Here is a 27,676-nt window from a genome sequence, read left to right as displayed (position 1 = left end):
TCCTGATTTCCCCCCCCAAATTTCCCATTTTTCCCCCAAATTCCCATTTTTTCCCCAAATTTCCCCTTTTTTTTCCCCAAATTTCCCTTTTTTCCCCCCAAATTTCCATTTTTTTCCCCAAAATTCCCCTTTTTTCTCAAAATCCCAATTTTTCCCCCAAATTCCCATCTTCTCCCGAAATTTCCCTTTTTTTTTCCCCCCAAATTCCCATTTTTTTCCCAAATTTCCCATTTTCCACCCCAAAATCCCGTTTTTCCCCCAAATTTCCCTTTTTTTTCCCCAAAATTCCCCGTTTCCCCCCAAATTTCCATTTCCCCCCCCCAAACCCCACCTGGGACCCCCCGAAATTCCCAAATTTCCCCCAAATTCCCGTTTTTTCCCCCCAAAATTCCCTTTTTTCCCCCCAAACTCCCCAATTTTCCCAAAACCGCCGTTTTTTACCTGAAAAGCTCCAATCCGGGAGGTCCCGGACGGGGCCGGGCCCGGAGGGGCTCGGGGAGAGCCCCAGGCTGTGGGAAAACCCCAAAATTGGGCAATTTCAGCCCAAAATTCCACCCGGGATCCCCAAATTTAGGGGAAAACCCCGAAAATCGGGGAAAAATCCCAAAAAATTGGGAAAAAACCCCAAAAATTGGGGGAAAAATCCCAAATTTTGAGGAAAAATCCCAAAAGCCAGAGAGAAAAACTCCAAAATTTGGGAATTTCAGCCCAAAATTCCACCCCAAACGATCCCAAATCCACCCAGGATCCCCAAATTTGGGGGAAAACACCCAAAATTCCAAAATTTCAGTCCAAAATTCCAGCCAGGATCCTGAAATTTGGGGGGAAAAATCCCAAAAATTGGGGGAAAGTCCAAAGAATTGGGGAAAAATCCCAAAATTTTGGGAAAACCCCAAAATTGGGCAATTTCAGCCCAAAATTCCACCCGGGATCCCCAAATTTAGGGGAAAACCACGAAAATTGGGGAAAAATCCCAAAAAATTGGGGAAAAAACCCAAAAATTGGGGAAAAATCCCAAAATTTTGGGAAAAAAAACCCCAAAAGTTGGGATTTTCAGCCCAAAATTCCACCCGGGACCCCCGAATTTGGGGGGAAAAACCCCAAAAATTGGGGAAAAATCCCAAAAAATTGGGAAAAAACCCCAAAAATTGGGGAAAAATCCCAAAATTTTGGGAAAAAACCCCAAACTTTGGGATTTTCAGCCCAAAATTCCAGCCGGGATTTTTGAATTTGGGGAAAAGAACCCCCAAAATTGGGGGAAAATCCCCAAAAAATTGGGAAAAAAACCCAAAAATTGGGGAAAAATCCCAAAATTTTGGGAAAAAAAACCCCAAAAGTTGGGATTTTCAGCCCAAAATTCCACCCGGGATCCTCGAATTTGGGGGGGAAAAACCCCAAAATTGGGGAAAACCCCCCAAATTTGGGAATTTTGACCCAAAATTCCCCCCCAAAATCCCCCAAATCCACCCGGAATCCCCCAAATTTGGGAAAAAATCCCCGAATTTCAGGAAAACCCCGAAAATTTGGGAATTTCTGCCCAAAATTCCCCTAAATCCACCCGAGATCCCCCAAATTTCAGGAAAAACCCCCAAATTTCAGGAAAACCCCCAAATTTAAGGAAAAACTCCCAAATTTAAGGAAAAACCCCCAAAATTTAAAGAAAAACCCCCAAATTTCAGGAAAACCCCTAAATTTCAGGAAAAACCCCCAAATTTAAAGAAAAACCCCCAAATTTAAAGAAAAACCCCCAAATTTAAAGAAAACCCCCCAAATTTAAGGAAAAACCCCAAATTTAAAGAAAAACCTCCAAATTTAAGGAAAAACCTCCAAATTTAAGGAAAAACCCCCAAATTTCAGGAAAAACCCCCAAATTTCAGGAAAAACCCCGAAATTTAAGGAAGAATCCCCAAATTTCAGGAAAAACCCCCAAATTTAAAGAAAAACCCCCAAATTTAAAGAAAAACCCCCAAATTTAAAGGAAAACCCCCAAATTTCAGGAAAAACCCCCAAATTTAAAGGAAAACCCCCAAATTTCAGGAAAAACCCCCAAATTTCACGAAAACCCCCAAATTTAAAGGAAAACCCCCAAATTTCAGGAAAAACCCCCAAATTTCACGAAAACCCCCAAATTTCAGGAAAACCCCCCAAATTTAAAGGAAATCCCCCCCCGGAAGAGGCCCCGCCCCCAAGCCCCGCCCCCTTTGCACTCACGCCGCTCGCCATTGGCCGATCCGCTGCGGGGGGCGGGGCAGGGGGCGTGGCCAGCGCGCCTGGCGCTCCGCTAGGGGGCGGCAACGTCCGTCAGAGCCCCGCCCACTCCCCACAGAAGCCCCGCCCACCTCCCCGGGAAAACCCCGCGGAAAAGCCACGCCCACCCATCTCAAAGCCACGCCCACAGACCCCTCCCCACTTTAGGGACCCCCCCAGCCCCTCCCCCACCCTCGGGGACCCCCCCCGAGGCCTCCTCAGGACGCACCGAGCCGGAGGATCCCGCGCGCCGCCATGTTGGGTCAGGCCGGAAGTGACGCGAGAGCGCACGCGAGTCACGAGACGCGGAAGTGCCGGGTTTGTACGGAGGGGAGAAGGGGAGGCGCCATTTTGTACGGCAAAGAAACGGCGCGGCGCCATGTTGGCGTGATGACGTCAGTTCCGCTCGGCGGCGCCGCCATGTTGGAGGGAGCCGAGCGGTTGCCGAGGCAACGGGGGTGAAAAGGAACGGGAGGATTCCCCCCAAAATCCCAGAAAAAAGCCCCAAAATCCCAGAAAAAAGCCCTCAAATCCCAGGATTTCCCCCCCAAAAGCCCCCAAATACCAGGTTTTCCCCCAAAAAGCCCCAAAATCCCGGGATTTTCACCTCAAAACCCCCCAAATCCTGGGATTTCCCTCCAAAAAAGCCTCAAAATCGCACAATTTTCCCTGAATTCCCCCCGATAACCCCCAAAAACCCCCAAACCCCCCGGATTTCTCCCAAAAAGCCCCAAAATCCCCAGATTTCCCCCCCAAAAAAACCCAAAACCCCAAGATTTCCCCCATTTCCCCAAAAAAAACCCCCAAACCCCCGGATTTCCCCCCAAAAAGCCCCAAAATCCCGGGATTTTCCCTCAATTCCCACAAAAAAAGCACAAACCAAAACCCCCCCAAAAAAAGCCCTAAAATCCCAGGATTTCCCCCCAAAAAGCCCCAAAACCCCAGGATTTGCCCTCAATTCCTCCCCAAATTTCCCAAATCCTGGGATTTCCCCCAATTCCCCCCAGAAACCCCCAAATCCCGGGATTTTCTCCCCAAAAAGCCCTAAAATCCCGGGATTTTTTCCCTCCAAAAAAGCCCCCAAATCCCGGGATTTTCCCTCAATTCCCACAAAAAGCCCCAAATCCCCGGATTTTCCCCCAAAACCCCAGGATTTCCCCCCAATTCCCACAAAAAAAACCCAAAATCCCCCCCAAAATCCCCGGATTTCTCCTCAATTCCTACCAAAAAAACCCCAAAATTACAGGATTTCCTCCCAAAAAGCCCCAAAATCCCAGGATTTCCCCTCAATTCCCACAAAAAAAAAACCCCAAATCCCGGCATTTCCCCCCAAAAAGCCCCAAAATCCCGGGATTTTCCCCTCCAAAACCACCAAAATCCCAGAATTTTCCCCCCAAATCCCCAAATTCCAGGATTTCCCCTCAATTCCCAGAAAAAAAACCAAAATCCCACAAAAAAAAGCCCCAAAATCCCGGGATTTCCCCTCAATTCCCACAAAAAAAACCCAAATTTCCGGGATTTCCCCCTAAAAAGCCCCAAAATCCCCGGATTTCCCCCCAAACCCCCAGGATTTTCCCCTCAATTCCCACAAAAAACCCCTCAAAATCCCAGAATTTCCCCCCAAAAAGCCCCAAAATCCCGGGATTTTCCCCCAATTCCGGCGCTTTTCGGCCCCTTCTGCCGCAGAACCCGCGCCGCCATCTCCGCGCATGCGCCGCCGCCATCTTGTACGGCACCACCCTCAGCGCGCCGCCATCTTGTACGGCACCACCCTCAGCGCGCCGCCATCTTGTACGGCAAAACCCCCGCGCGCCGCCATCTTGCGCTCCCCTCAGCCGCGCGCCGCCATCTTGTACGGCGGCCCTGCGCGGCCAAACCACCTCGGAACACGCCCAAACCCCCCAAAATAATGAGTCGGGGGTCTCCAAGCGCGCGGATTTTATTATTTGGGGTCCCCCCCATCCCCCCCCCCCCTCAACCCAACGTGTCCTTCCAGGGCCTTTTTGGGGGCTCTGAGGGCGCCGCCGCCCCCCCTCCCCCGGGGGGGCTGAGGGGGTTTTGGGCGAAGGTTTGGCGGAGAGGACCTGGAAAAAAAAAACAAAACAAAAAAAAAGCGGGAAAAAGGGATTTTGGGGAGTCCTTGAGGGGTCCTCAGAGGTCTGAGGGTGTTGATTTTTGGGGGGATTTCGGGGGGTTTTGGGTCACCTTTGGCCGCCAGGTCGAGGTGGTTCTTGAGGCGCCACTGGCGCTGCTGGGCCTCGTGCGTGGCCTGCGCCTCTCGCCACTCTGGGAGCCCCAAAAATGGGCGAGGGGAGCCCCGAAATGGGCGAGGGGAGCCCCGAAATGGGCGAGGGGAAAAAAAATCCCTGTGTTTAACCCCAAATCCCTGATTTTCACCCCAAAATCCCCGGATTTTCCTCCAAAATGTCCCCAGATCCCGGATTTCCACCCCAAAATCCCAGAATTTAGCCCCAAAATCCCTGATTTCCACCCCAGAATCCCGGGATTTAGCCCCGAAATCCCAGGATTTAACCCCAAAATACCCCCATTTAACCCCAAATCCCTGATTTTCACCCCCAAATCCCAGGATTTAACCCCAAAATCCCTGATTTGCACCCCAAAATCCCTGGATTTTCCTCCAAAATGTCCCCAAATCCCTGATTTCCACCCCAAAATCCCTGGATTTAACCCCAAAATCCCTGATTTCCACCCCAAAATTCCAGGATTTAGCCCCAAAATCCCCACATTTAACCCCAAATCCCTGATTTCCACCCCAAAATCCCTGGATTTAGCCCCAAAATCCCCGATTTCCACCCCGAAATGGGCGAGGGGAGCCCCGAAATGGGCGAGGGGAGCCCCCAAATCAGCGCGGGAGCCTCCGGAATGGGGCGGGGCAGCCCGAAATTGCCCCAAATGCACCCGAAACGGAGCCGGAGCGGGGGAAAAGAGCCCCAAAGTCCCACCAGATCCCGGATTTGTACCCCAAAATGCCAGGATTTCGCCCCAAAATCCCTGCATTTAACACCAAATCCCTGATTTCTACCCCAAATCCCCGATTTCCACCCCAAAATCCCAGGATTTAACCCCAAATCCCTGATTTGCACCCCAAAATCCCAGAATTTAGCCCCAAAATCCCTGATTTCCACCCCAAAATCCCAGGATTTACCCTCTAAATCCCCACATTTAACCCCAAATCTTTGATTTCCACCCCAAAATCCCCGCATTTAACCCCAAATCCCTGATTTGCACCCCAAAATCCCTGGATTTTCCTCCAAAATGTCCCCAAATCCCCGATTTCCACCCCAAAATCCCTGGATTTACCCCCACAATCCCTGATTTGCACCCCAAAATTCCAGGATTTAGACCCAAAATCCCCACATTTAACCCCAAATCTTTGATTCCCACCCCAAAATCCCAGGATTTAACCCCAAATCCCTGATTTTCACCCCAAAATCCCCGGATTTTCCTCCAAAATGTCCCCAGATCCCGGATTTCCACCCCAAAATCCCAGAATTTAACCCCAAAATCCCTGATTTCCACCCCAGAATCCCGGGATTTAGCCCCGAAATCCCGGATTTAACCCCAAAATCCCCGCATTTAACCCCAAATCCCTGATTTTCACCCCAAAATCCCCAGATTTTCCTCCAAAATGTCCCCAGATCCCTGATTTCCACCCCAAAATCCCAGGTTTTAGCCCTGAAATCCCAGGATTTAACCCCAAGATACCCCCATTTAACCCCAAATCCCTGATTTTCACCCCAAAATACCAGGATTTCACCCCCAAATCCCAGGATTTAACCCCAAATCCCTGATTTGCACCCCAAAATCCCCGGATTTTCCTCCAAAATGTCCCCAGATCCCGGATTTCCACCCCAAAATCCCTGATTTCCACCCCAAAATTCCAGGATTTAGCCCCAAAATCCCCACATTTAACCCCAAATCCCTGATTTCCACCCCAAAATCCCAGGATTTAGCCCCAAAATCCCAGAATTAAACCCCAAATCCCTGATTTCTACCCCAAATCCCCGATTTCCTCCCCAAAATCCCTGGATTTACCCCCACAATCCCTGATTTACACCCCAAAAGGCCCCAAAATCCCCTGGATTTACCTCCAAAATCCTAAGATTTAACCCCAAATCCCTGATTTCCACCCCAAAACCCCAGGATTTCCCCCATTTCCCCACAAAAAAAAACCCAAAATCCCAGGATTTCCCCCCAAAAAGCCCCAAAATCCCCGGATATCCCCCCAAAATCCCACAATTTTCCCTCAATTCCCACAAAAAAAACCCCTAAAATCCCTCCAAAAAAGGCCCAAAATTCCAGATTTTCCCCCAATTCTCCACAAAAACCCCCATTTCCCCACAAAAAAAACCCCAAAACCCCCGGATTTCCCACCAAAAAGCCCCAAAATCCCGGGATTTTGCCCCGTTTCCCCCCCAAAACCCCAAGATTTCCCCCATTTCCCCACACAAAACCCCCCAAAACCCCCGAATTTCCCCCCAAAAAGCCCCAAAATCCCGGGATTTTACCCCAGATTTCCCCCCCAAAAACCCCCAAAATCCCGGGATTTCCCCCCAAAACCCCAGGATTTCCCCCATTTCCCCACACAAAACCCCCCAAAACCCCCGGCTTTCCCCCCAAAAAGCCCCAAAATCCCGGGATTTTCCCTCAATTCCCACAAAAAAACCCCAAAATCCCCCCCAAAACCCCCATATTTCCCCCCAAAAGCCCCAAAATCCCGGGATTTCCCCCCAAAACCCCAAGATTTCCCCCATTTCCCCACACAAACCCCCCCAAAACCCCCGGCTTTCCCCCCAAAAAGCCCCAAAATCCCGGGATTTTACCCCAGATTTCCCCCCAAAAAGCCCCAAAATCCCGGGATTTCCCCCCAAAACCCCAAGATTTCCCCCATTTCCCCACACAAAACCCCCCAAAACCCCCGAATTTCCCCCCAAAAAGCCCCAAAATCCCGGGATTTTACCCCAGATTTCCCCCCCAAAAAACCCCAAAATCCCGGGATTTCCCCCCAAAACCCCAGGATTTCCCCCATTTCCCCACACAAAACCCCCCAAAACCCCCGGCTTTCCCCCCAAAAAGCCCCAAAATCCCGGGATTTTCCCTCAATTCCCACAAAAAAAACCCCAAAATCCCCCCCAAAACCCCCATATTTCCCCCCAAAAAGCCCCAAAATCCCGGGATTTCCCCCCAAAACCCCAAGATTTCCCCCATTTCCCCACACAAACCCCCCCAAAACCCCCGGCTTTCCCCCCAAAAAGCCCCAAAATCCCGGGATTTTACCCCAGATTTCCCCCCAAAAAGCCCCAAAATCCCGGGATTTCCCCCCAAAACCCCAAGATTTCCCCCATTTCCCCACACAAAACCCCCAAAACCCCCCGGCTTTCCCCCCAAAAAGCCCCAAAATCCCGGGATTTTGCCCCGTTTCCCTCCAAAACCCCAAGATTTCCCCCATTTCCCCACACAAAACCCCCCAAAACCCCAGGATTTCCCCCCAGAAAGCCCCAAAATCCCGGGATTTTCCCTCAATTCCCACAAAAAAAAACCCAAAATCCCCCCAAAAAACCCCCAAAAAACCCCAAAATCCCAGGATTTCCCCCCAAAACCCCAGGATTTCCCCCATTTCCCCACAAAAAAAACCCCCAAAATCCCGGGATTTCCCCCCAAAAAGCCCCAAAATCCTGGGATTTTACCCCAGATTTCCCCCCAAAAAGCCCCAAAATCCCGGGATTTCCCCCCAAAACCCCAGGATTTCCCCCATTTCCCCACACAAAACCCCCCAAAACCCCCCGGCTTTCCCCCCAAAAAGCCCCAAAATCCCGGGATTTTACCCCAGATTTCCCCCCACAAAGCCCCAAAATCCCGGGATTTCCCCCCAAAACCCCAAGATTTCCCCAATTTCCCCACACAAAACCCCCCAAAACCCCCAAATTTCCCCCCAAAAAACCCCAAAATCCCGGGATTTCCCCCCAAAACCCCAGGATTTCCCCCATTTCCCCACACAAAACCCCCCAAAACCCCCCGGCTTTCCCCCCAAAAAGCCCCAAAATCCCGGGATTTTACCCCAGATTTCCCCCCAAAAAGCCCCAAAATCCCGGGATTTCCCCCCAAAACCCCAAGATTTCCCCCATTTCCCCACACAAAACCCCCCAAAACCCCCGAATTTCCCCCCAAAAAGCCCCAAAATCCCGGGATTTCGCCCCATTTTCCCCCCTCACCCTTTTTGAGCTGCCTCAGGATCCCGCCTTTTTCCGAGGGGGCGGGGCCAGCGCCGGGGGGCGGGGCCAGGGGCGGGGCCACGCCCAGTTTGGCGCGGAGGGCGGGGACTCGCAGCAGCCCCGTCTGCAATAGGCTGAAGCCGTTGGACGTCAGCCAATAGGTGAAGACGGCCTGCGGCGAAGCAACCAATCAGCAGCCGGGACACGCCCACGAGGGGCGGGGCCACGCGGCGAACCAGGAAGTGGAAGGGGGGGGGGTGGGAAAATGGCGGCGATTTTGGGGGGAAATTCGGGGATTTTGGGGAAAAAGGAGGGGATTTGGGGAGGGAGGCTCTGATTGGAGGGTGGGGGGGGGGGTCAAATTTGGAGGCCACGCCCACTTTTGAAGCTCCGCCCCTTTTTTGGGATTAAATTTCCATTGGGGAGGCCACGCCCCCTTTTTCGGAAGCTCCTCCCACCTCGATTTAAAGAGGCCACGCCCCTTTTTAAAGAGCCCGCGGTTGTTTTTGAGAGTGGCCACGCCCCCTTAAAGTGACCGCGTCCCTCTTAAAGTGACACGGGTGATTTTAAATGGCCACACCCCTTTTTTTGAACAGGCCACGCCCTCTTTTAAAGGGGCCACGCCCCTCTTAAAGTGACCACGTCTGGTTGAAATGGCCACACCCACTTTTTAAATTGACCATGCCCCTTTAAGAGAAAGCCACGCCTTCTTTTAAAGAGACCACACCCCCTTTTAAAGTGACCACACCCTGCCAAGGTGACCACACCCCCTTTTTAAAGAGGCCACACCCACTCTTAAAAGGACCACACCCCCTTTAAAGTGACCATGGCCCTTTAAAAGTTCCCACACCCCCTTTTCAAGTGACCACACCCCTTTTAAAGGGACCGCACCCCATTTAAAGTGAACACGCCCCTTTAAAAGTGGCCACACCCCTTATAACAGTGGCCACATCCCCTTTAAAATGACCACACCTCCTCTTAAAGGGACCACACCCCATTTAAAGTGACCACAGCTTTTCAAGGGACCACGCCCCTTTAAAAATGACCGCACCCCAATTTAAAGTGACCACACCCCCTCTTAAAGTGACCACACCCCATTTAAAGTGACCACGCTCCTCTTAAACTGACCCCACTCCTCTTAAAGTGACCCCACCCCCTTTTAAAGTGACCACACCCCATTTAAAGTGACCATGCTCCTCTTAAAGTGACCCTACTCCTTTGAAAGTGACCACACCCCATTTAAAGTGACCCCACGCCCTTTTAAAGTGACCACACCACCTTTTAAAGTGACCACGCCCCATTTAAAGTGATCACGCTCCTCTTAAACTGACCCCACCCCTTTTAAAGTGACCACACCCCCTTTTAAAGTGACCTCACCCCATTTAGTGACCACACCCAAATTTAAAGTGACCACACCCCATTTAAAGTGACCACGCTCCTCTTAAAGTGACCCCACTCTTTTTAAAGTGACTACGCCCCATTTAAAGTGACCACACCCCATTTAAAGTGACCACGCTCCTCTTCAAGTGACCCCACCCCCCTTTTAAAGTGACCACACACCCTTTTAAAGTGACCACACCCCATTTAAAGTGACCACACCCCCTCTTAAAGTGACCACACCCCATTTAAAGTGACCACACCTAAATTTAAAGCGACCACACCCAAATTTAAAGTGACCACACCCCCCTTGTAAATGGCCCCGCCCCCGACTCACGGTGGGGAAGTGGAGGATGAAGGGCAGGAAGAAAAGGGGGAGGAGCCTCAGGATTTGACGGACAGGCCCCGCCCCCGGCGCTGACACACCCGTCTCCGCCCCCAGCTGCGGGCAGAGCGAACTCTAATTAGCCACGCCCCCTCATTTGCATAAAGATTCCCCACCCCCTTTCCCCGTTAGTTCGGGTAGAACTTCCCAAAATCCGCATGTTTTCCTCCAAATTCCCATTTTCCTCCCCAAATTCCCCATTTTTACCCCAAAAATCTCCATTTTCCCCAAAATCCCAATATTTTCCTCCCCAAATTCTCTTTCTGGCCCCAAAAATCCCCATTTTTCCCCCAAATCCCAGTATTTTCCCCCACAATCCCCATTTTTCCCCCAAAAATCCCCGTTTTTTCCCAAATCCCCATTTTTTCCCCCAAATCCCCATTTTCCTCCCCAAAGTCCCATTTTCCCCCAAAATCCCCATTTTTCCCTCCAAAATCCCCATTTTCCCCCTGAAATCCTTATTTTCCTCCCCAAATTCCCTTTTTTGCCCCAAAAATCCCCATTTTCCCCCAAATCCCAGTATTTTCCCCCAAACACCCCATTTTTCCCTCCAAAATCCCCATTTTTTCACCCAAATCCTTATTTTCCTCTCTAAATTCCCATTTCTGCCCCCAAATCCCCATTTTTACCCCAAGTCCTAATATTTTCCCCCAAAATTCCCCATTTTTGCCCCCAAATCCCAGTATTTTCCCCCAAAATTCCCTATTTTCCCCCCAAAACCCCCAAATTTCCCCTCAAAATCCCGTTTTTACCCCAAAAATCCCCATTTTTACCCCAAAAATCCCCATTTTCCCCTAAAAATCCCCATTTATCTTCCAAAATCCCCGGTTTTCCCTAAATTCCCCAATTTTTCCCCAAAAATCCCTTTTTCCCCCAAAACCCCCAAATTTCCCCCCAAATCCCCGTTTTTCCCCCCAAGTTACTCTTCTTCCCTCTAAAATCCCCATTTTCCTCCCCAATTTCCCATTTTTCTCTCCAAACCCCCATTTTTACCCCAAATTTCCCATTTTTTCCCCAAAATCCTTTTTTTCCCCTAAATCCCCATTTTTCACCCCAAAATTCCCATTTTATCCCCAAAACCCCCAATTTTCCCCCCAAAATCCCATTTTTACCCCAAAAATCCCCATTTTTCCCCCAAAAATCCCTATTTTCCCCTAAAAATCCCCATTTTTCTTCCAAAATCCGTTTTTTCCCTAAATTCCCCATTTTTCCCCCAAAACCCCCAAATTTCCTCCCAAACCCCCAAATTTCCCTCCCAAACCCCCAAATTTCCTCCCAAACCCCCAAATTTCCCTCCCAAACCCCCAAATTTCCCCCCCAAGCCCCAAATTTCCCCCCCAAAATCCCATTTTCCTCCCAAAAATCCCCATTTTCCCCCCTAAAACCCCCGTTTTTTTTCCCCCCCTCGCCATCTTTTTGCCCAAAATCGCCTTTTTTGGCCCCAAAACCTCGAGCACGAGCCAGGTGGAGGCGGTGACCAGCACGGGCAGGACGTAGAAGGGGTCGGGGGCGGCCAAATTGGGGAACCAGCCCAGCCCCCCCTGCAGGAACCCCGGCACCGGCGCCGCCGCCATCCCCTGCAAGGCCAGGAAGAACGACACGAAAAGGGGGGTCTGGGACCCCCCCAAAATTAGAGGGAATTTTGGGAAGTTTGGGGGAAAAAAAGGGAATTTTTTCGGATTTTTTGGGGATTTTTTGGGATTTTTTTAGGATTTTTTAGGATTTTTTTAGGATTTTTTAAAGATTATTTGGGGATTTTTTTGTGGATTTTTTAGGATTTTTAAATGAGATTTTTAGGGTCTGGGACCCCCCCAAAATCAAGGAAAAATCTGGGAAAGTTTGGGAAAAAAACTGGAATTTTTTAGGATTTTTTTTGGGATTTTTTGAGATTTTTTTTTGCATTTTTTTATGATTTTTAAAACGGAATTTTGGGGTCTGGGATGCCCCAAAACGAGGGAAAAATCCAGAAAAATTTCGGAAAAATCCAGGAATCTTTAGGATTTTTTTGGGGATTTTTTAGGATTTTTTTCAGATTTTTTTTTAGGATTTTTTGGGTTTTTTTTAGGATTTTTTTAGGATTTTTGGAGATTTTTTTGGTGATTTTTTAGGATTTTTAAAAGGGATTTTTGGGGTCTGGGACCCCCAAAATCAGGGAAAAATCTGGGAAAGTTTGGGAAAAAAAACGGAATTTTTTAGGATTTTTTTGGGGATTTTTTAGGAATTTTTTCGGATTTTTTTTTAGGATTTTTTGTGGTTTTTTTAGGATTTTTTTAGGATTTTTGGAGATTTTTTTGTGGATTTTTTAGGATTTTTAAATGAAATTTTTGGGGTCTAGGACCCCCAAAATCAGGGAAAAATCTGGGAAAGTTTGGGAAACAAACTGGAATTTTTGGGGATTTTTTTGAGAATTTTTTGGGCAATTGTTTTGGATTTTTTTGGGATTATTTTAGGATTTTTAGAGGATTTTTAGAGGATTTTTTGGGGATTTTTTAGGGTTTTTAAAGGGGATTTTTGGGGTCTGGGACCCCCCAAAATCAGGGAAAAATCTGGGAAAGTTTGGGATAAAAACCGGAATTTTTTAGGATTTTTTTGGGGAATTTTTTGGGATTTTTTTAGGATTTTTTAGGATTTTTTTAGGGTTTTTTTAGGATTTTTGGGGATTTTTTGGTGATTTTTTAGGATTTTTAAAAGGGATTTTTGGGGTCTGGGAGCCTCCCAAAATCAGGGAAAAATCTGGGAAAGTTTGGGATAAAAACTAGAATTTTTTAGGATTTTTTTAGGGAATTTTTTGGGATTTTTTTAGGATTTTTGGGGATTTTTGGTGATTTTTTAGGGTTTTTAAAGGGGATTTTTGGGGTCTGGGACCCCCCCAAAATCAGGGAAAAATCTGGGAAAGTTTGGGAAAAAAGCTGGAATTTTTTAGGATTTTTTGGGAATTTTTTGGGATTTTTTTTGGATTTTTTTTAGGATTTTTTGGGGATTTTTTTTGCATTTTTTTAGGATTTTTAAATGAGATTTTTGGGGTCTGGGATCCCCCAAAATCAGGGAAAAATCTGGGAAAGTTTGGGAAACAAACTGGAATTTTTGGGGATTTTTTTGAGAATTTTTTGGGCAATTGTTTTGGATTTTTTTCGGATTATTTTAGGATTTTTTTAGGATTTTTGGGGATTTTTTGCTGATTTTTTAGGATTTTTAAAGAGGATTTTTGGGGTCTGGGATGCCCCAAAATCAGGGAAAAATCTGGGAAAGTTTGGGAAAAAAAATGGAATTTTTTAGGATTTTTTGGGAATTTTTTGGGATTTTTTTAGGGTTTTTTTGGATTTTCTTAGGATTTTTTGGGATTTTTTTTTGCATTTTTTTAGGATTTTTAAATGAGATTTTTAGGGTCTGGGACCCCCCCAAAATCAGGGAAAAATCTGGGAAAGTTTGGGAAACAAACTGGAATTTTTGGGGATTTTTTTGAGAATTTTTTGGGCAATTGTTTTGGATTTTTTTGGGATTATTTTAGGATTTTTTTAGGATTTTTGAGGATTTTTTTCTGATTTTTTAGGATTTTTAAAGGGGATTTTTGGGGTCTGGGACCCCCAAAATCAGGGAAAAACCTGGGAAAGTTTGGGATAAAAACTGGAATTTTTTAGGATTTTTTTTAGGGAATTTTTTGGGATTTTTTTAGGATTTTTTAGGATTTTTTTAGGATTTTTTTGGGATTTTTTAGGATTTTTGGTGATTTTTTAGGGTTTTTAAAGGGGATTTTTGGGGTCTGGGATGCCCCAAAATCAGGGAAAAATCTGGGAAAGTCTGGGAAAAAAATTGGAATTTTTTAGGATTTTTTGGGAATTTTTTGGTATTTTTTTAGGGTTTTTTTGGATTTTTTTAGGATTTTTTGGGATTTTTTTTTGCATTTTTTTAGGATTTTTAAATGAGATTTTTAGGGTCTGGGACCCCCCCAAAATCAGGCAAAAATCTGGGAAAGTTTGGGAAAAAAACTGGAATTTCTGAGAATTTTTTTGGGATTTTTTGAGATTTTTTTTGCATTTTTTTATGATTTTTAAAACGGAATTTTTGGGTCTGGGATGCCCCAAAACGAGGGAAAAATCCAGAAAAATTTCGGAAAAATCCAGGAATCTTTAGGATTTTTTTGGGGATTTTTTAGGATTTTTTTCAGATTTTTTTTTAGGATTTTTTGGGGTTTTTTTAGGATTTTTTTAGGATTTTTGGAGATTTTTTTGTGGATTTTTTAGGATTTTTAAATGAAATTTTTGGGGTCTAGGACCCCCAAAATCAGGGAAAAATCTGGGAAAGTTTGGGAAAAAAATTGAAATTTTTTAGGATTTTTTGGGGGATTTTTTGAGATTTTTTTTTGCATTTTTTTATGATTTTTAAAACGGAATTTTTGGGTCTGGGATGCCCCAAAACAAGGGAAAAATCCAGAAAAATTTCGGAAAAATCCAGGAATTTTTTAGGATTTTTTGGGGGATTTTTTAGGAATTTTTTCAGATTTTTTTTTAGGATTTTTTGGGGTTTTTTTAGGATTTTTTCGGGATTTTTGGGGATTTTTTGGTGATTTTTTAGGATTTTTAAAAGGGGTTTTTGGGGTCTGGGAGCCCCCCAAAATCAGGGAAAAATCTGGGAAAGTTTGGGAAAAAAACCGGAATTTTTTAGGATTTTTTTTGGGATTTTTTAGGAATTTTTTCAGATTTTTTTTTAGGATTTTTTGGGGTTTTTTTAGAATTTTTTTAGGATTTTTAGAGATTTTTTTGTGGATTTTTTAGGATTTTTAAATGAAATTTTTGGGGTCTAGGACCCCCAAAATCAGGGAAAAATCTGGGAAAGTTTGGGAAAAAAATTGGAATTTTTTAGGATTTTTTGGGGGATTTTTTGAGATTTTTTTTTGCATTTTTTTATGATTTTTAAAACGGAATTTTTGGGTCTGGGATGCCCCAAAACAAGGGAAAAATCCAGAAAAATTTCGGAAAAATCCAGGAATTTTTTAGGATTTTTTTGGGGATTTTTTAGGAATTTTTTCAGATTTTTTTTTAGGATTTTTTGGGGTTTTTTTAGGATTTTTTCGCGATTTTTGGGGATTTTTTGGTGATTTTTTAGGATTTTTAAAAGGGGTTTTTGGGGTCTGGGAGCCCCCCAAAATCAGGGAAAAATCTGGGAAAGTTTGGGAAAAAAACCGGAATTTTTTAGGATTTTTTGGAGTTTTTTTAGGATTTTTTTGGGATTTTTTTAGGATTTTGGGGGATTTTTGGTGATTTTTTAGGATTTTTAAAGGGGATTTTTGGGGTCTGGGACGCCCCAAAATCAGGGAAAAATCTAGGAAAGTTTGGGAAAAAAACTGGAATTTTTGGGGATTATTTTGAGAATTTTTTGGGCAATTGTTTTGGATTTTTTTGGGATTATTTTAGGATTTTTCAGGATTTTTAGAGGGTTTTTTGGGGATTTTTTAGGGTTTTTAAAGGGGATTTTTGGGGTCTGGGATCCCCCAAAATCAGGGAAAAATCTGGGAAGGTTTGGGATACAAACTGGAATTTTTTAGGATTTTTTTGGGAGATTTTTTGGGATTTTTTAGGATTTTTTTTTGCATTTTTGGGGGATTTTTTAGGATTATTTGGGGATTTTTTGTGATTTTTTAGGATTTTTAAAGGGGATTTTTGCGGTCTGGGACCCCCCAAAAGCAGGGAAAAGTCTTTGCAAGTTTGGGAAAAAAACCTGGAATTTTTTAGGATTTTTTTGGGGATTTTTTGGGGATTTTTTGGGATTTTTTTTTAGGATTTTTTGGGGTTTTTTTAGGATTTTTTTAGGATTTTTAGAGATTTTTTTGTGGATTTTTTAGGATTTTTAAATGAAATTTTTGGGGTCTAGGACCCCCAAAATCAGGGAAAAATCTGGGAAAGTTTGGGAAAAAAATTGGAATTTTTTAGGATTTTTTGGGGGATTTTTTGAGATTTTTTTTTGCATTTTTTTATGATTTTTAAAACGGAATTTTTGGGTCTGGGATGCCCCAAAACAAGGGAAAAATCCAGAAAAATTTCGGAAAAATCCAGGAATTTTTTAGGATTTTTTTGGGGATTTTTTAGGAATTTTTTCAGATTTTTTTTTAGGATTTTTTGGGGTTTTTTTAGGATTTTTTCGCGATTTTTGGGGATTTTTTGGTGATTTTTTAGGATTTTTAAAAGGGGTTTTTGGGGTCTGGGAGCCCCCCAAAATCAGGGAAAAATCTGGGAAAGTTTGGGAAAAAAACCGGAATTTTTTAGGATTTTTTGGAGTTTTTTTAGGATTTTTTTGGGATTTTTTTAGGATTTTGGGGGATTTTTGGTGATTTTTTAGGATTTTTAAAGGGGATTTTTGGGGTCTGGGACGCCCCAAAATCAGGGAAAAATCTAGGAAAGTTTGGGAAAAAAACTGGAATTTTTGGGGATTATTTTGAGAATTTTTTGGGCAATTGTTTTGGATTTTTTTGGGATTATTTTAGGATTTTTCAGGATTTTTAGAGGGTTTTTTGGGGATTTTTTAGGGTTTTTAAAGGGGATTTTTGGGGTCTGGGATCCCCCAAAATCAGGGAAAAATCTGGGAAGGTTTGGGATACAAACTGGAATTTTTTAGGATTTTTTTGGGAGATTTTTTGGGATTTTTTAGGATTTTTTTTTGCATTTTTGGGGGATTTTTTAGGATTATTTGGGGATTTTTTGTGATTTTTTAGGATTTTTAAAGGGGATTTTTGCGGTCTGGGACCCCCCAAAAGCAGGGAAAAGTCTTTGCAAGTTTGGGAAAAAAACCTGGAATTTTTTAGGATTTTTTTGGGGATTTTTTGGGGATTTTTTGGGATTTTTTTTTAGGATTTTTTGGGGTTTTTTTAGGATTTTTTTAGGATTTTTAGAGATTTTTTTGTGGATTTTTTAGGATTTTTAAATGAAATTTTTGGGGTCTAGGACCCCCAAAATCAGGGAAAAATCTGGGAAAGTTTGGGAAAAAAATTGGAATTTTTTAGGATTTTTTGGGGGATTTTTTGAGATTTTTTTTTGCATTTTTTTATGATTTTTAAAACGGAATTTTTGGGTCTGGGATGCCCCAAAACAAGGGAAAAATCCAGAAAAATTTCGGAAAAATCCAGGAATTTTTTAGGATTTTTTTGGGGATTTTTTAGGAATTTTTTCAGATTTTTTTTTAGGATTTTTTGGGGTTTTTTTAGGATTTTTTCGCGATTTTTGGGGATTTTTTGGTGATTTTTTAGGATTTTTAAAAGGGGTTTTTGGGGTCTGGGAGCCCCCCAAAATCAGGGAAAAATCTGGGAAAGTTTGGGAAAAAAACCGGAATTTTTTAGGATTTTTTGGAGTTTTTTTAGGATTTTTTTGGGATTTTTTTAGGATTTTGGGGGATTTTTGGTGATTTTTTAGGATTTTTAAAGGGGATTTTTGGGGTCTGGGACGCCCCAAAATCAGGGAAAAATCTAGGAAAGTTTGGGAAAAAAACTGGAATTTTTGGGGATTATTTTGAGAATTTTTTGGGCAATTGTTTTGGATTTTTTTGGGATTATTTTAGGATTTTTCAGGATTTTTAGAGGGTTTTTTGGGGATTTTTTAGGGTTTTTAAAGGGGATTTTTGGGGTCTGGGATCCCCCAAAATCAGGGAAAAATCTGGGAAGGTTTGGGATACAAACTGGAATTTTTTAGGATTTTTTTGGGAGATTTTTTGGGATTTTTTAGGATTTTTTTTTGCATTTTTGGGGGATTTTTTAGGATTATTTGGGGATTTTTTGTGATTTTTTAGGATTTTTAAAGGGGATTTTTGCGGTCTGGGACCCCCCAAAAGCAGGGAAAAGTCTTTGCAAGTTTGGGAAAAAAACCTGGAATTTTTTAGGATTTTTTTGGGGATTTTTTGGGGATTTTTTGGGATTTTTTTTGGATTTTTTTAGGAATTCTTTGGGGAATTTTGGGGAATTTTTTGGGCATTTTTGGGGACTTTTTTAGGATTTTTTGGGGGTATCTTTTGTGGCATTTTTTGTGGAATTTTTGGGATTTTTTTAGGATTATTTGAGGATTTTTTGGAGATTTTTTTTTGGATTTTCTGGCATTTTTTTCGCATTTTTTTAGGAATCTTTTGCGGATTTTTTGTGGAATATTTGGGATTTTTTTAGGATTTTTTGGGCATTTTGGGGGGATTTTTTGGGAGTCCTTTGGGGAATTTTGGGGAATTTTTTGGGCATTTTTTGGGATTTTTTTTTTGATTTTTTGGGCATTTTTCAGAATTTTTTAAGAAACGTTTCAAGAGTTTTTTAGGAATTTTTTGAGAATCCTTAGGGAAATTTTTTAGGGATTTTTTGGGGAATTTCTACAATTTTTTTCCAGAACTTTTAGGATTTTTTTGGGATGCTTTTGGGGATTTTTTGGGGAGTTTTTGGGAATTTTTTGGGAATCCTTTGGGGAATTTTTTGGGATTTTTTTTTTGATTTTTTGGGCATTTTTTTAGGATTTTTAAGAAATGTTTCAAGAATTTTTTAGGAACTTTTTGAGAATCCTTAGCGAAATTTTTTAGAGATTTTTCAGGAAATTTCTACAATTTTTTTAGGAACTTTTAGGATTTTTTTGGGACGGTTTTGGGGACTTTTTGGGGATTTTTTGGGGATATTTTGGGCCGTTCCCAAACCTGCACCAGGGGCACCAGGAAACCCCGGAGCGGATTCACGTTGTGGCGCCGCTGATACGCCGCCAGCTCCGCGTACGCCATGGCCACTGAGGGGTTAAAAAAGGGGGCGTGGTCAGCCCGGAGGGGGCGTGGCCAGCAAGCCACACCCACCCCTGCCAAGCCACGCCCCTCAAATAAACAACAAAACCGCCAAAAAAAGGAAAAAACACCAAAAATTAAAAATAGGGCGCGGCCCCTTTAAGAGGCCACGCCCATATAAGGCAAAATGGGGAGGCCACGCCTCTTTTCATGCAAATCAGGGTGATTTTGGGGCCCATAATTGGCCACGCCCCTTTGAATTTCCTCAGTTTTCCCCGTTTTTAACCAAATTTCCCTCATTTGAGACCCAATTTGAAGCCACGCCCACTCCCAATTAGGCCACGCCCCCAAACCCTTAAGCCACGCCCCCTTTTCCATCAGTTTTCCCTTTTTTTCCCCCCCATTTTTTCCCCTTTTTCCACCCAAATTTCACCAAAACCTCCCAATTTTTAAGGCCACGCCCCAAGAGCCTTAAGCCACGCCCCTTTCCACCATTTTTAGTTTTTCCCCCATTTTTATCCTCATTTTTTCACCATTTTATCCCCTTTTTTTCCTATTTTTTCACCGTTTTTTCTCTGGTTTTTCCCCATTTTTTCACCACCTTTCACCATTTTTTTCCCAGTTTTTTCAGCATTTTTCCCCATTTTTTCCTCGTTTTTCCCATTTTCCCCTGGTTTCCCCATTTCAGCCCCGCTTTTTTCTGCACTTTTGCCATTTTTTTCTCCATTTTTCCTCATTTTTTCCCATTTTTTCCCCATTTTCCTCCATTTTTCCCCATTTTTTTCCCCGTTTTTTCCCCATTTTTTCCCATTTCTCCCCCATTTTTCCCCCACTTTCCCCCATTTTCCCCCACTTTTTCCCCCGTTTTTTCTCCTTTTTCCCCCCATTTTTTCACCGTTTCTCCCCCATTTTCTCCCCATTTTCTCCCCATTTCCCCCCCATTTTTGCCCTGTTTTTTCCCCATTTTTCCCCATTTTTCCCCTGCTTTTCCCCATTTCTCCCCCATTTTTTCCCCATTTCTCCCCCATTATTTCCCCCATTTTCCCCCCATTTTTCCCGTTTTTTTCCCCGTTTTTCCCCCATTTTTTCCCCATTTTCTCCCCTATTTTTCCCCCATTTCTCCCCATTTTTCCCCCATTATTTCCCCATTTTTTCCCCATTTTTTCCCCATCTTTCCCCATTTCTCCCCCATTGTTTTCCCCATTTTCTCCCCATTTCCGCCCCATTTTTCCCCCGCTTTTCCCCATTTTCTCCCCATTTTTCCCCCATTTCTCCCCCATTTTGCCCCGTTTTTCTCCATTTTCTCCCCATTTTCTCCCCATTTTTCCCCCACTTTTTCCCCATTCTTTCCCCCATTTTCCCCCGTTTTTCCCCATTATTCCCCCATTTTTTCACCATTTTCCCCCGTTCTTTCCCCATTTTTCCCCATTTTCCCCCCATTTTTTCCCCATTTTTCCCCCGCTTTTCCCCATTTTTTCCCCATTTTTCCCCCATTTCTCCCCCATTTTTCCCCCACTTTTCCCCATTTTTGCCCCGTTTTTTCCCCATTTCTCCCCCATTTTTCCCCCATTTCTCCCCCACTTTTTCCCCATTCTTTCCCCCATTTCCCCCCATTCTTTCCCTCATTTTCCCGTTTTTTCCCCATTTCTCCCCCATTCTCCCCATTTTCCCCCATTTTTTCCCCATTTCCCCTCATTTTTCCCCGTTCTTTCCCCATTTTTCCCCCATTCTTTCCCCCATTTTTGCCCCATTTTCCCCCATTTTTTCCCCATTATTTTCCCCATTTTTTCCCCATTTTCTCCCCATTATTTCCCCCATTTTCTCACCATTTCTCTCCCGTTTTTCTCCATTTTCTCCCCATTTCTCCCCATTTTTCCCCCATTTTCTCCCTCATTTTTCCCCATTTTCCCCCCATTTTTTCCCCATTTCTCCCCCATTTTTCCCCCACTTTTCCCCATTTTTGCCCCGTTTTTTCCCCATTTCTCCCCCATTTTTCCCCCATTTCTCCCCTTCCTTTTTCCCCATTCTTTCCCCCATTTCCCCCCATTCTTTCCCTCATTTTCCCGTTTTTTCCCCATTTCTCCCCCATTCTCCCCATTTTCCCCCATTTTTTCCCCATTTCCCCTCATTTTCCCCCATTCTTTCCCCCATTTTTGCCCCATTTTCCCCCATTTTTTCCCCATTTTCTCCCCATTATTTCCCCCATTTTCTCCCCATTTCTCCCCCATTTTCTCCCCATTTTCCCCCCATTTTTTCCCCGTTTTCTCCCCATTTTTCCCCCATTTTCCCCCCATTTTTTCCCCATTTTTTCCCCATTTCTTCCCCATTTTTCCCCCCCTTTTCCCCATTTTCTCCCCCTTTTTCCCCCGCTTTTCCCCATTTTCCCCCCATTTTTCCCCCATTCTTTCCCCCATTTTCCCCCATTTTTCCCCCATTTTTTCCCCATTTTCTCCCCATTTTTCCCCCATTTTTCCCCATTTTTCCCCCATTTTTCCCCCAGTTTCCCCCATTTTCTCCCCCCATTTTCCCCCATTTCTCCCCCATTTTTCCCCCATTTTTCCCCCATTTTTTCCCATTTTTTACTATTTTTTCCCCATTTTTTCCCTGTTTTTTCCCCATTTTTTCCCCACTTTTTCCCCATTCTTTCCCCCATTTCCCCCCATTCTTTCCCTCATTTTCCCGTTTTTTCCCCATTTCTCCCTCATTCTCCCCATTTTCCCCCATTTTTTCCCCATTTCCCCTCATTTTTCCCCGTTCTTTCCCCATTTTTCCCCCATTCTTTCCCCCATTTTTGCCCCATTTTCCCCCATTTTTTCCCCATTTTTCCCCCATTCTTTCCCCCATTTTCTCCCCATTATTTCCCCCATTTTCTCACCATTTCTCTCCCGTTTTTTCCCCATTTTCTCCCCCTTTTCCCCCCATTTTTCCCCCGCTTTCCCCCATTTTTTCCCATTTTCTCCCCATTTTTTCCCCGTTTTCTCCCCATTTCTCCCCCATTTTCTCCCCATTTCTCCCCCATTTTTCCCCATTTCTCCCCCATTTCTCCCCCATTTTCTCCCCATTATTCCCCCCATTTTTCCCCCATTCTTTCCCCATTTTTCCCCCATTCTTTCCCCCATTTTTGCCCCATTTTTTCCTCATTATTTCCCCCATTTTCTCACCATTTCTCTCCCATTTTTCCCCATTTTCTCCCCATTTCCCCCCATTATTTCCCCCACTTTTCCCCATTTCTCCCCATTTTTTCCCATTCTTTCCCCATTTTTCCCCCATTCTTTCCCCCATTTTTTCCCTATTATTTCCCCCATTTTTTCCCCATTTCCCCCCATTATTTCCCCCATTTTCTCCCCATTTTCCCCCCATTTTTTCCCCATTTCTCCCCCATTTCCCCCCATTTCTCCCCCATTTTTCCCCATTTTCTCCCCCCATTTCTCCCCCATTTTCTCCCCATTTCTCTCCCGTTTTTTCCCCATTTCCTCCCCCTTTTCCCCCCATTTTTCCCCCGCTTTCCCCCATTTTTTCCCATTTTCTCCCCATTCTTTCCCCATTTTTTCCCCATTATTTCCCCCATTTTCTCACCATTTCTCTCCCGTTTTTTCCCCATTTTCTCCCCCATTTCCCCCCATTTTTCCCCCGCTTTCCCCCATTTTTTCCCATTTTCTCCCCATTCTTTCCCCATTTTCTCCCCATTTCTTCCCCATTTTCCCCCCATTTTCCCCCCATTATTCCCCCATTTCTCCCCCATTATTCCCCCATTTCTCCCCACTTTTTTCTCTTTTTTCCCCCATTCTTTCCCCCATTTTTTCCCCATTTTCCCCCATTTTTTCCCCATTTTCCCCCATTTTTTCCCCATTTCTCACCCATTATTTCCCCATTTTCCCCCCATTTTCCCCCATTCTTTCCCCCATTTTCTCCCCATTTCTCTCCCGTTTTTTCCCCATTTTCTCCCCCTTTTCCCCCCATTTTTGCCCCCTTTTTTCCCAATTCTTTCCCCCATTTTACCCCTTTTTTCCCCCATTTTTTCCCCATTTTCCCCCATTTTTTCCCCATTTTCTCCCCATTTTTTCCCCATTTTTCCCCATTTTCTCCCCATTCCCCCCCCTTTTTCCCCCGCTTTTTCCCATTTTTTCCCTGTTTTTTTCCCATTTTAGCCCCAGTTTTTTCTCCACTTTTTCACCATTTTTTCTCTATTTCAGCCCCATTTTTTTCCCCATTTTTTCCCCGTTTTCACCCCAATTTTCCCCCATTTTCTCCCCATTTTCCCCCCATTTCTCCCCCATTTTTTCCCCATTTTTCCCCCGGTTTTCCCCATTTCTCCCCCATTATCCCCCCATTTCTCCCCCATTATTTCCCCCTTTTTCCCCCATTCTTTCCCCCCCTTTTCCCCCATTTCTCCCCCATTTTTTTCCCCAGTTTTTTCTCTTTTTTCCCCCATTATTTCCCCCATTATTCCCCCATTTCCCCCCCTTTTTCCCCCCATTTCCCCCACTTTTGGCACCTTGGCTGTGCTCGTTGCCGCGCCTGCGCCAGGCGCCGCGAGAGCCGCTGCAGCCGCGGGAGCCCCGCCCCGCCCCCGCCCCCGCCCCGCCGCTCGCCCGCTGCGCCCGCGCTTCAGTCCCGCTTTTGCCCCACTTTTTCACCACTTCTCACCTTTTTTTCCCCTTTTTTTCCCCATTTTTTCCCCACTTTTTCTCCATTTTTTCCCATTTTTTCCCCATTTTTCCCTCATTTTTTCCCATTTCAGCCCTATTTTTCCCCCATTTTTTCTCCATTATTCCCCATTTCTCCCCCATTTTTTCACCATTTCTCCCCGTTTTTTTCCCATTTTAGCCCCGTTTTTTTCTCCATTTTTGCCCCGTTTTTTCTCCATTTTTTCCCATTTTTTCCTATTTTTTTCCCCATTTTTCCTCTGTTCTTTCCCCATTTTTTCCCTGATTTTCCCCATTTATTCCCCATTATTTCCCCATTTTCCCGTTTTTTCCCCATTTTCCCCCCATTTTTTCTCCATTTTTTCCTATTTTTTTCCCTGTTTTTCTCCATTTCTCCCCCATTTTTCCCCCATTTTTCCCCCATTCTTTCCCCCATTTTTTCCCCATTTTTCCCCATTCTTCCCCCATTTCTCTCCATTTTTCCCCCATTTTTGCCCCATTCTTTCCCCCATTTTTTCCCTGTTTTTCCCCCATTTTATCCCCATTTTTTCCCATTTTAGCCCCATTTTTTTCCCCATTTTTTCCCATCTTTTCCCTGTTTTTCCCCATTTTCCCCCCATTTCTCCCCCATTATTTCCCCCATTTTCCCCCCGTTTTTTCCCCATTTATTCCCCATTTTACCCCTTTTTTCCCACATTTTTTCCCCATTTTCCCCCCATTTTTGCCCCCATTATTCCCCCATTTCTCCCCCATTTTTCCCCCTTTTTCCCCCATTATTTCCCCCATTTTTCCCCCATTTCTCCCCCATTATTTCCCCCCCTTTTTCCCCCCCTTTTTCCCCCCATTTCCCCCCCGCTTTCGGCACCTTGGCTGTGGTCGTTGCCGCGCCGCGCCTGCGCCAGGCGCCGCGAGAGCCGCTGCAGCTGCGGGAGGTGCCGGCCCAGCCGGGCGGCCTCGCGCTGCCCTCGCACCACCAGCGGCAGCAGCAGCGCCCGCGCGCCCACCGTGCCTGCAAAAAACGCACCAAAAACCCCCCAAAATCGCCCCAATTCACCCCAAAATCCGCTGGGGAGGAAGGGGAGCTTCACAAGGAAAAAAATATCCCCGCCGAAATCCGGAAATTCCACCCGAAATCGGCGGTTTCGGAGCGGGAAATCGGCAAATTTTTGCCCCGCTAAATCAAAATTTTCTCCCCCAAAAGCATCAAAATTCGCCCCAAAAGACCCAAATTTCCCACCCCAAAATCCCCATTTCTCTTCCCAAATTTCCCCCCAAAATCCCCATTTCTACCCCTAAAATCCCCAAATTTCCCCCCAATTTCTCCCCCCAAATTCCCCCTTTTTCCCCCCAAATTCCCCAAATTTCTCCCCAACCCCCCATTTTTCCCCCAAATTCCCCATTTTTGCACCCAAAATTCCCCACATTTCTCCCCAGAATCCCCACATTTCCTCCCAAAAATCCCCAAATTTCCCCCCAAAATCCCCAAATTTCCCTCCAAACCCCCCATTATTCCCTCATTTTTCCTTCCAAAATCCCCAAATTTTCCCCCCAAACCCCCCAAATTTCCCCCAAAACCCCAAATTTCCCCAAAATCCCCCATTTTTCCCCCCAAACCCCCAAATTTCCCCCCAAAACCCCCAAATTTCCCCCAAAACCCCCATTTTTCCTCCAAATTTCCCCATTTTTCCCCCCAAAACCCCCAAATCCCCACATTTTCCCCCCCAAAAATCCCATTTTTCCCCCAAATTTCCCCCAAAACTCCCAAATTTCCCCCCAAAATTCCCAAACTTCCCCACAAATTCCCCCAAATTTCCCCCTAAATCCCCAAATTTCCCCCGTAAATCCGTCAGTTTACCCCCAAAACACCCAAATTTTGGCCAAAATCCCCATTTTTTCCCACCAAATTTGTCCAAAATCCTCAAGTTTCCCCCCCTAAATTTCCCCCCAAAACCCCCAAATTTTCCCCTGAAACCCCCCAATTTCCCCCCAAAATTCCCCATTTTTCTCCCCAAAATTCCCCCAAAATTCTCCCCCCAAAATCCCCAAATTTCCCCCAAAAACCCCCAAATTTCCCCCCAAAATCCCCAAATTTCCCCCCAAAATCCCCAAATTTTTCCCAAAAACCCCCATTTTCCCCCCCAAAACCCCCAAATTTCCCCCCAAAATCCCCAAATTTCCCCCCAGAAATCCCAATTTCTCCCCCCAAAATCCCCATTTTTACCCCTAAAATCCCTATTTTTCCCCCCAAAATTCCCACATTTCCCCCAAAACCCCCAAATTTCCCCCAATTTTCCCCCCAAAATCCCCATTTTTTCCCCCAAAATCCCCAAATTTCCCCCCAAAAATCCCCAGGTTACCCCCAAAACACCCAAATTTTGGCCAAAACCCTCAAGTTTCCCCCCTAAATTTCCCCCAATTTCCCCCCAAAATCCCCAAATTTTCCCCCCAAACCCCCAAATTTCCCCCCAAACCCCCAAATTTCCCCCCAAAATCCCCAAATTTCCCCCCAAATTTTCCCCCAAAATCCCCCAAATTTCCCCCCCAAATCCCCAAATTTTTCCCAAAAACCCCCATTTTTCCCCCAAAACCCCCAAATTTCCCCCCAAATTTCCCCCCAAAAATCCCTTTTTTCCCCCCAAAATCCCAATTTCTCCCCCCAAAATCCCATTTTTTCCCCCCAAAACCCCCAAATTTCCCCCCAAAACCCCCAATTTTCCCCCCAAACCCCCAAATTTCCCCCCAAAAATCCCACTTTTTTTCCCTAAAATCCCCCAAATTTCCCCCCAAATTTCCCAATTTAATCCCCAAAACCCCCCCCAAAATCCCCAAATTTCCCCCCAAACCCTCCATTTTTCCCCCAAAAATTCCCAATATTCCCCCCAAATTTCCCCCCAAACCCCCCAAATTTCCCCAAACCCCCCTTTTTCCCCCCAAATTTCCCCAACCCCCCCCTTTCCCCCCCAGCCCCGCGCACCTGCGGCGATGGCCGCCCACCAGGGCATTCCCAGCTCCAGGTGCAGCCATTCCAGAAGGTTCTGGATCAGCCCCACCGGGCTGGAGCCCCCCAGGCCCAGCTCCTGCAGCCGCCCCGACCCCAAAACCCCCCCGGGACCCCCCAAATCCCCCCGAAATCCCCCAAATTTTCCCCCTAAATCCCCAAATTTACCCCCTAAATCCCCAGGTTACCCCCAAAATTTTCCCCAAATTTTGGCCAAAAATCCCCATTTTTTCCCACCAAATTTGTCCAAAATCCTCAAGTTTCCCCCCCTAAATTTCCCCCAAATTTCCCCCCAAATCCCCAAATTTTCCCCCAAAACCCCCAAATTTCCCCCCAAAATCCCCAAATTTGCCCCTGAAACCCTGAAATTTTCCCCCAAATTCCCCCCAAATTCCCCCAAAACCCCCAAATTTCTCCCCCCAAAACCCCATTCTTCCCCCAAACTTCCCCAATTTTCCCCCCAAAATTCCCAATTTCTCCCCCCAAAATCCCCAAACTTTCCCCCAAAACCCCCAAATTTCCCCCCAAAAATCCCAATTTCTCCCCTGAAAACCCCCAAATTTCCCCCAAAACCCCCAAATTTCCCCACAAAATCCCCATTTTTTCCCCCCAAACCTCTCAATTTTTCCCCCAAAACCCCCATTTTTCCCCCCAAAATCCCCAAATTTCTCCCCAAAACCCCCAAATTTCCCCCCAAAACCCCCATTTTTCCTCCAAATTCCCCATTTTTGCCCCCAAAATCCCCAAATTTCCCCCAAATCCTCACATTTTTCCCCCAAAAATCCCATTTTTCCCCCCAAATTTCCCCCCAAAAATCCCATTTTTCCCCACAAAATCCCCATTTTTTCCCCCAAAAACCCCCAATTTTCCCCACAAATTTTCTCCAAACCCCCCAAATTTCCCCAAACCCCCCTTTTTCCCCCCAAATTTCCCCAACCCCCCCCTTTCCCCCCCAGCCCCGCGCACCTGCGGCGATGGCCGCCCACCAGGGCATTCCCAGCTCCAGGTGCAGCCATTCCAGAAGGTTCTGGATCAGCCCCACCGGGCTGGAGCCCCCCAGGCC

General features: G+C 45.2%; 1 protein-coding gene and 1 long non-coding RNA gene across 2 annotated transcripts; both read right to left on the bottom strand.

The window, feature by feature from the left end:
* Positions 1-441: 441 nt before the first annotated feature.
* Positions 442-2,813, bottom strand: LOC138100588 (uncharacterized). The gene is made up of 3 exons (XR_011146858.1): positions 2,477-2,813; positions 2,212-2,281; positions 442-509 (listed from the first exon to the last, which is right to left on the bottom strand). It is a non-coding gene; the product is annotated as an uncharacterized lncRNA (long non-coding RNA).
* A 1,371-nt stretch (positions 2,814-4,184) lies between these two features.
* Positions 4,185-26,713, bottom strand: LOC138100591 (mitochondrial inner membrane protein OXA1L-like). Its single transcript, XM_068998463.1, has 8 exons — positions 26,590-26,713; positions 24,481-24,624; positions 18,892-18,977; positions 11,691-11,855; positions 10,195-10,299; positions 8,481-8,652; positions 4,453-4,533; positions 4,185-4,331 (listed from the first exon to the last, which is right to left on the bottom strand). The coding sequence occupies exons 1-8, from the start codon at positions 26,615-26,617 to the stop codon at positions 4,222-4,224; spliced, it is 891 nt and encodes a 296-aa protein (XP_068854564.1). The 5' UTR covers positions 26,618-26,713; the 3' UTR covers positions 4,185-4,221.
* Positions 26,714-27,676: the final 963 nt, after the last annotated feature.

This window comes from Aphelocoma coerulescens, unplaced genomic scaffold (genome assembly GCF_041296385.1).
Source record: "Aphelocoma coerulescens isolate FSJ_1873_10779 unplaced genomic scaffold, UR_Acoe_1.0 HiC_scaffold_116, whole genome shotgun sequence".
NCBI classification, from domain to species: Eukaryota; Metazoa; Chordata; class Aves; order Passeriformes; family Corvidae; genus Aphelocoma; species Aphelocoma coerulescens.
Note: the sequence above shows the minus strand (reverse complement) of the source record. Positions and strands in the feature narration are given on the sequence as shown.

Excerpts from the sequence above, each read along its gene's own strand:
- LOC138100591 (XM_068998463.1), bottom strand. The coding sequence starts at position 26,617 with ATGCCCTGGTGGGCGGCCATCGCCGCAG. Across the intron at positions 24,625-26,589 it reads GTGGGCGGCCATCGCCGCAG|GCACGGTGGGCGCGCGGGCG; the intron begins GTGCGCGGGGCT and ends CGTTTTTTGCAG. Across the intron at positions 18,978-24,480 it reads CGGCAACGACCACAGCCAAG|TGGCCATGGCGTACGCGGAG; the intron begins GTGCCGAAAGCG and ends TTAACCCCTCAG.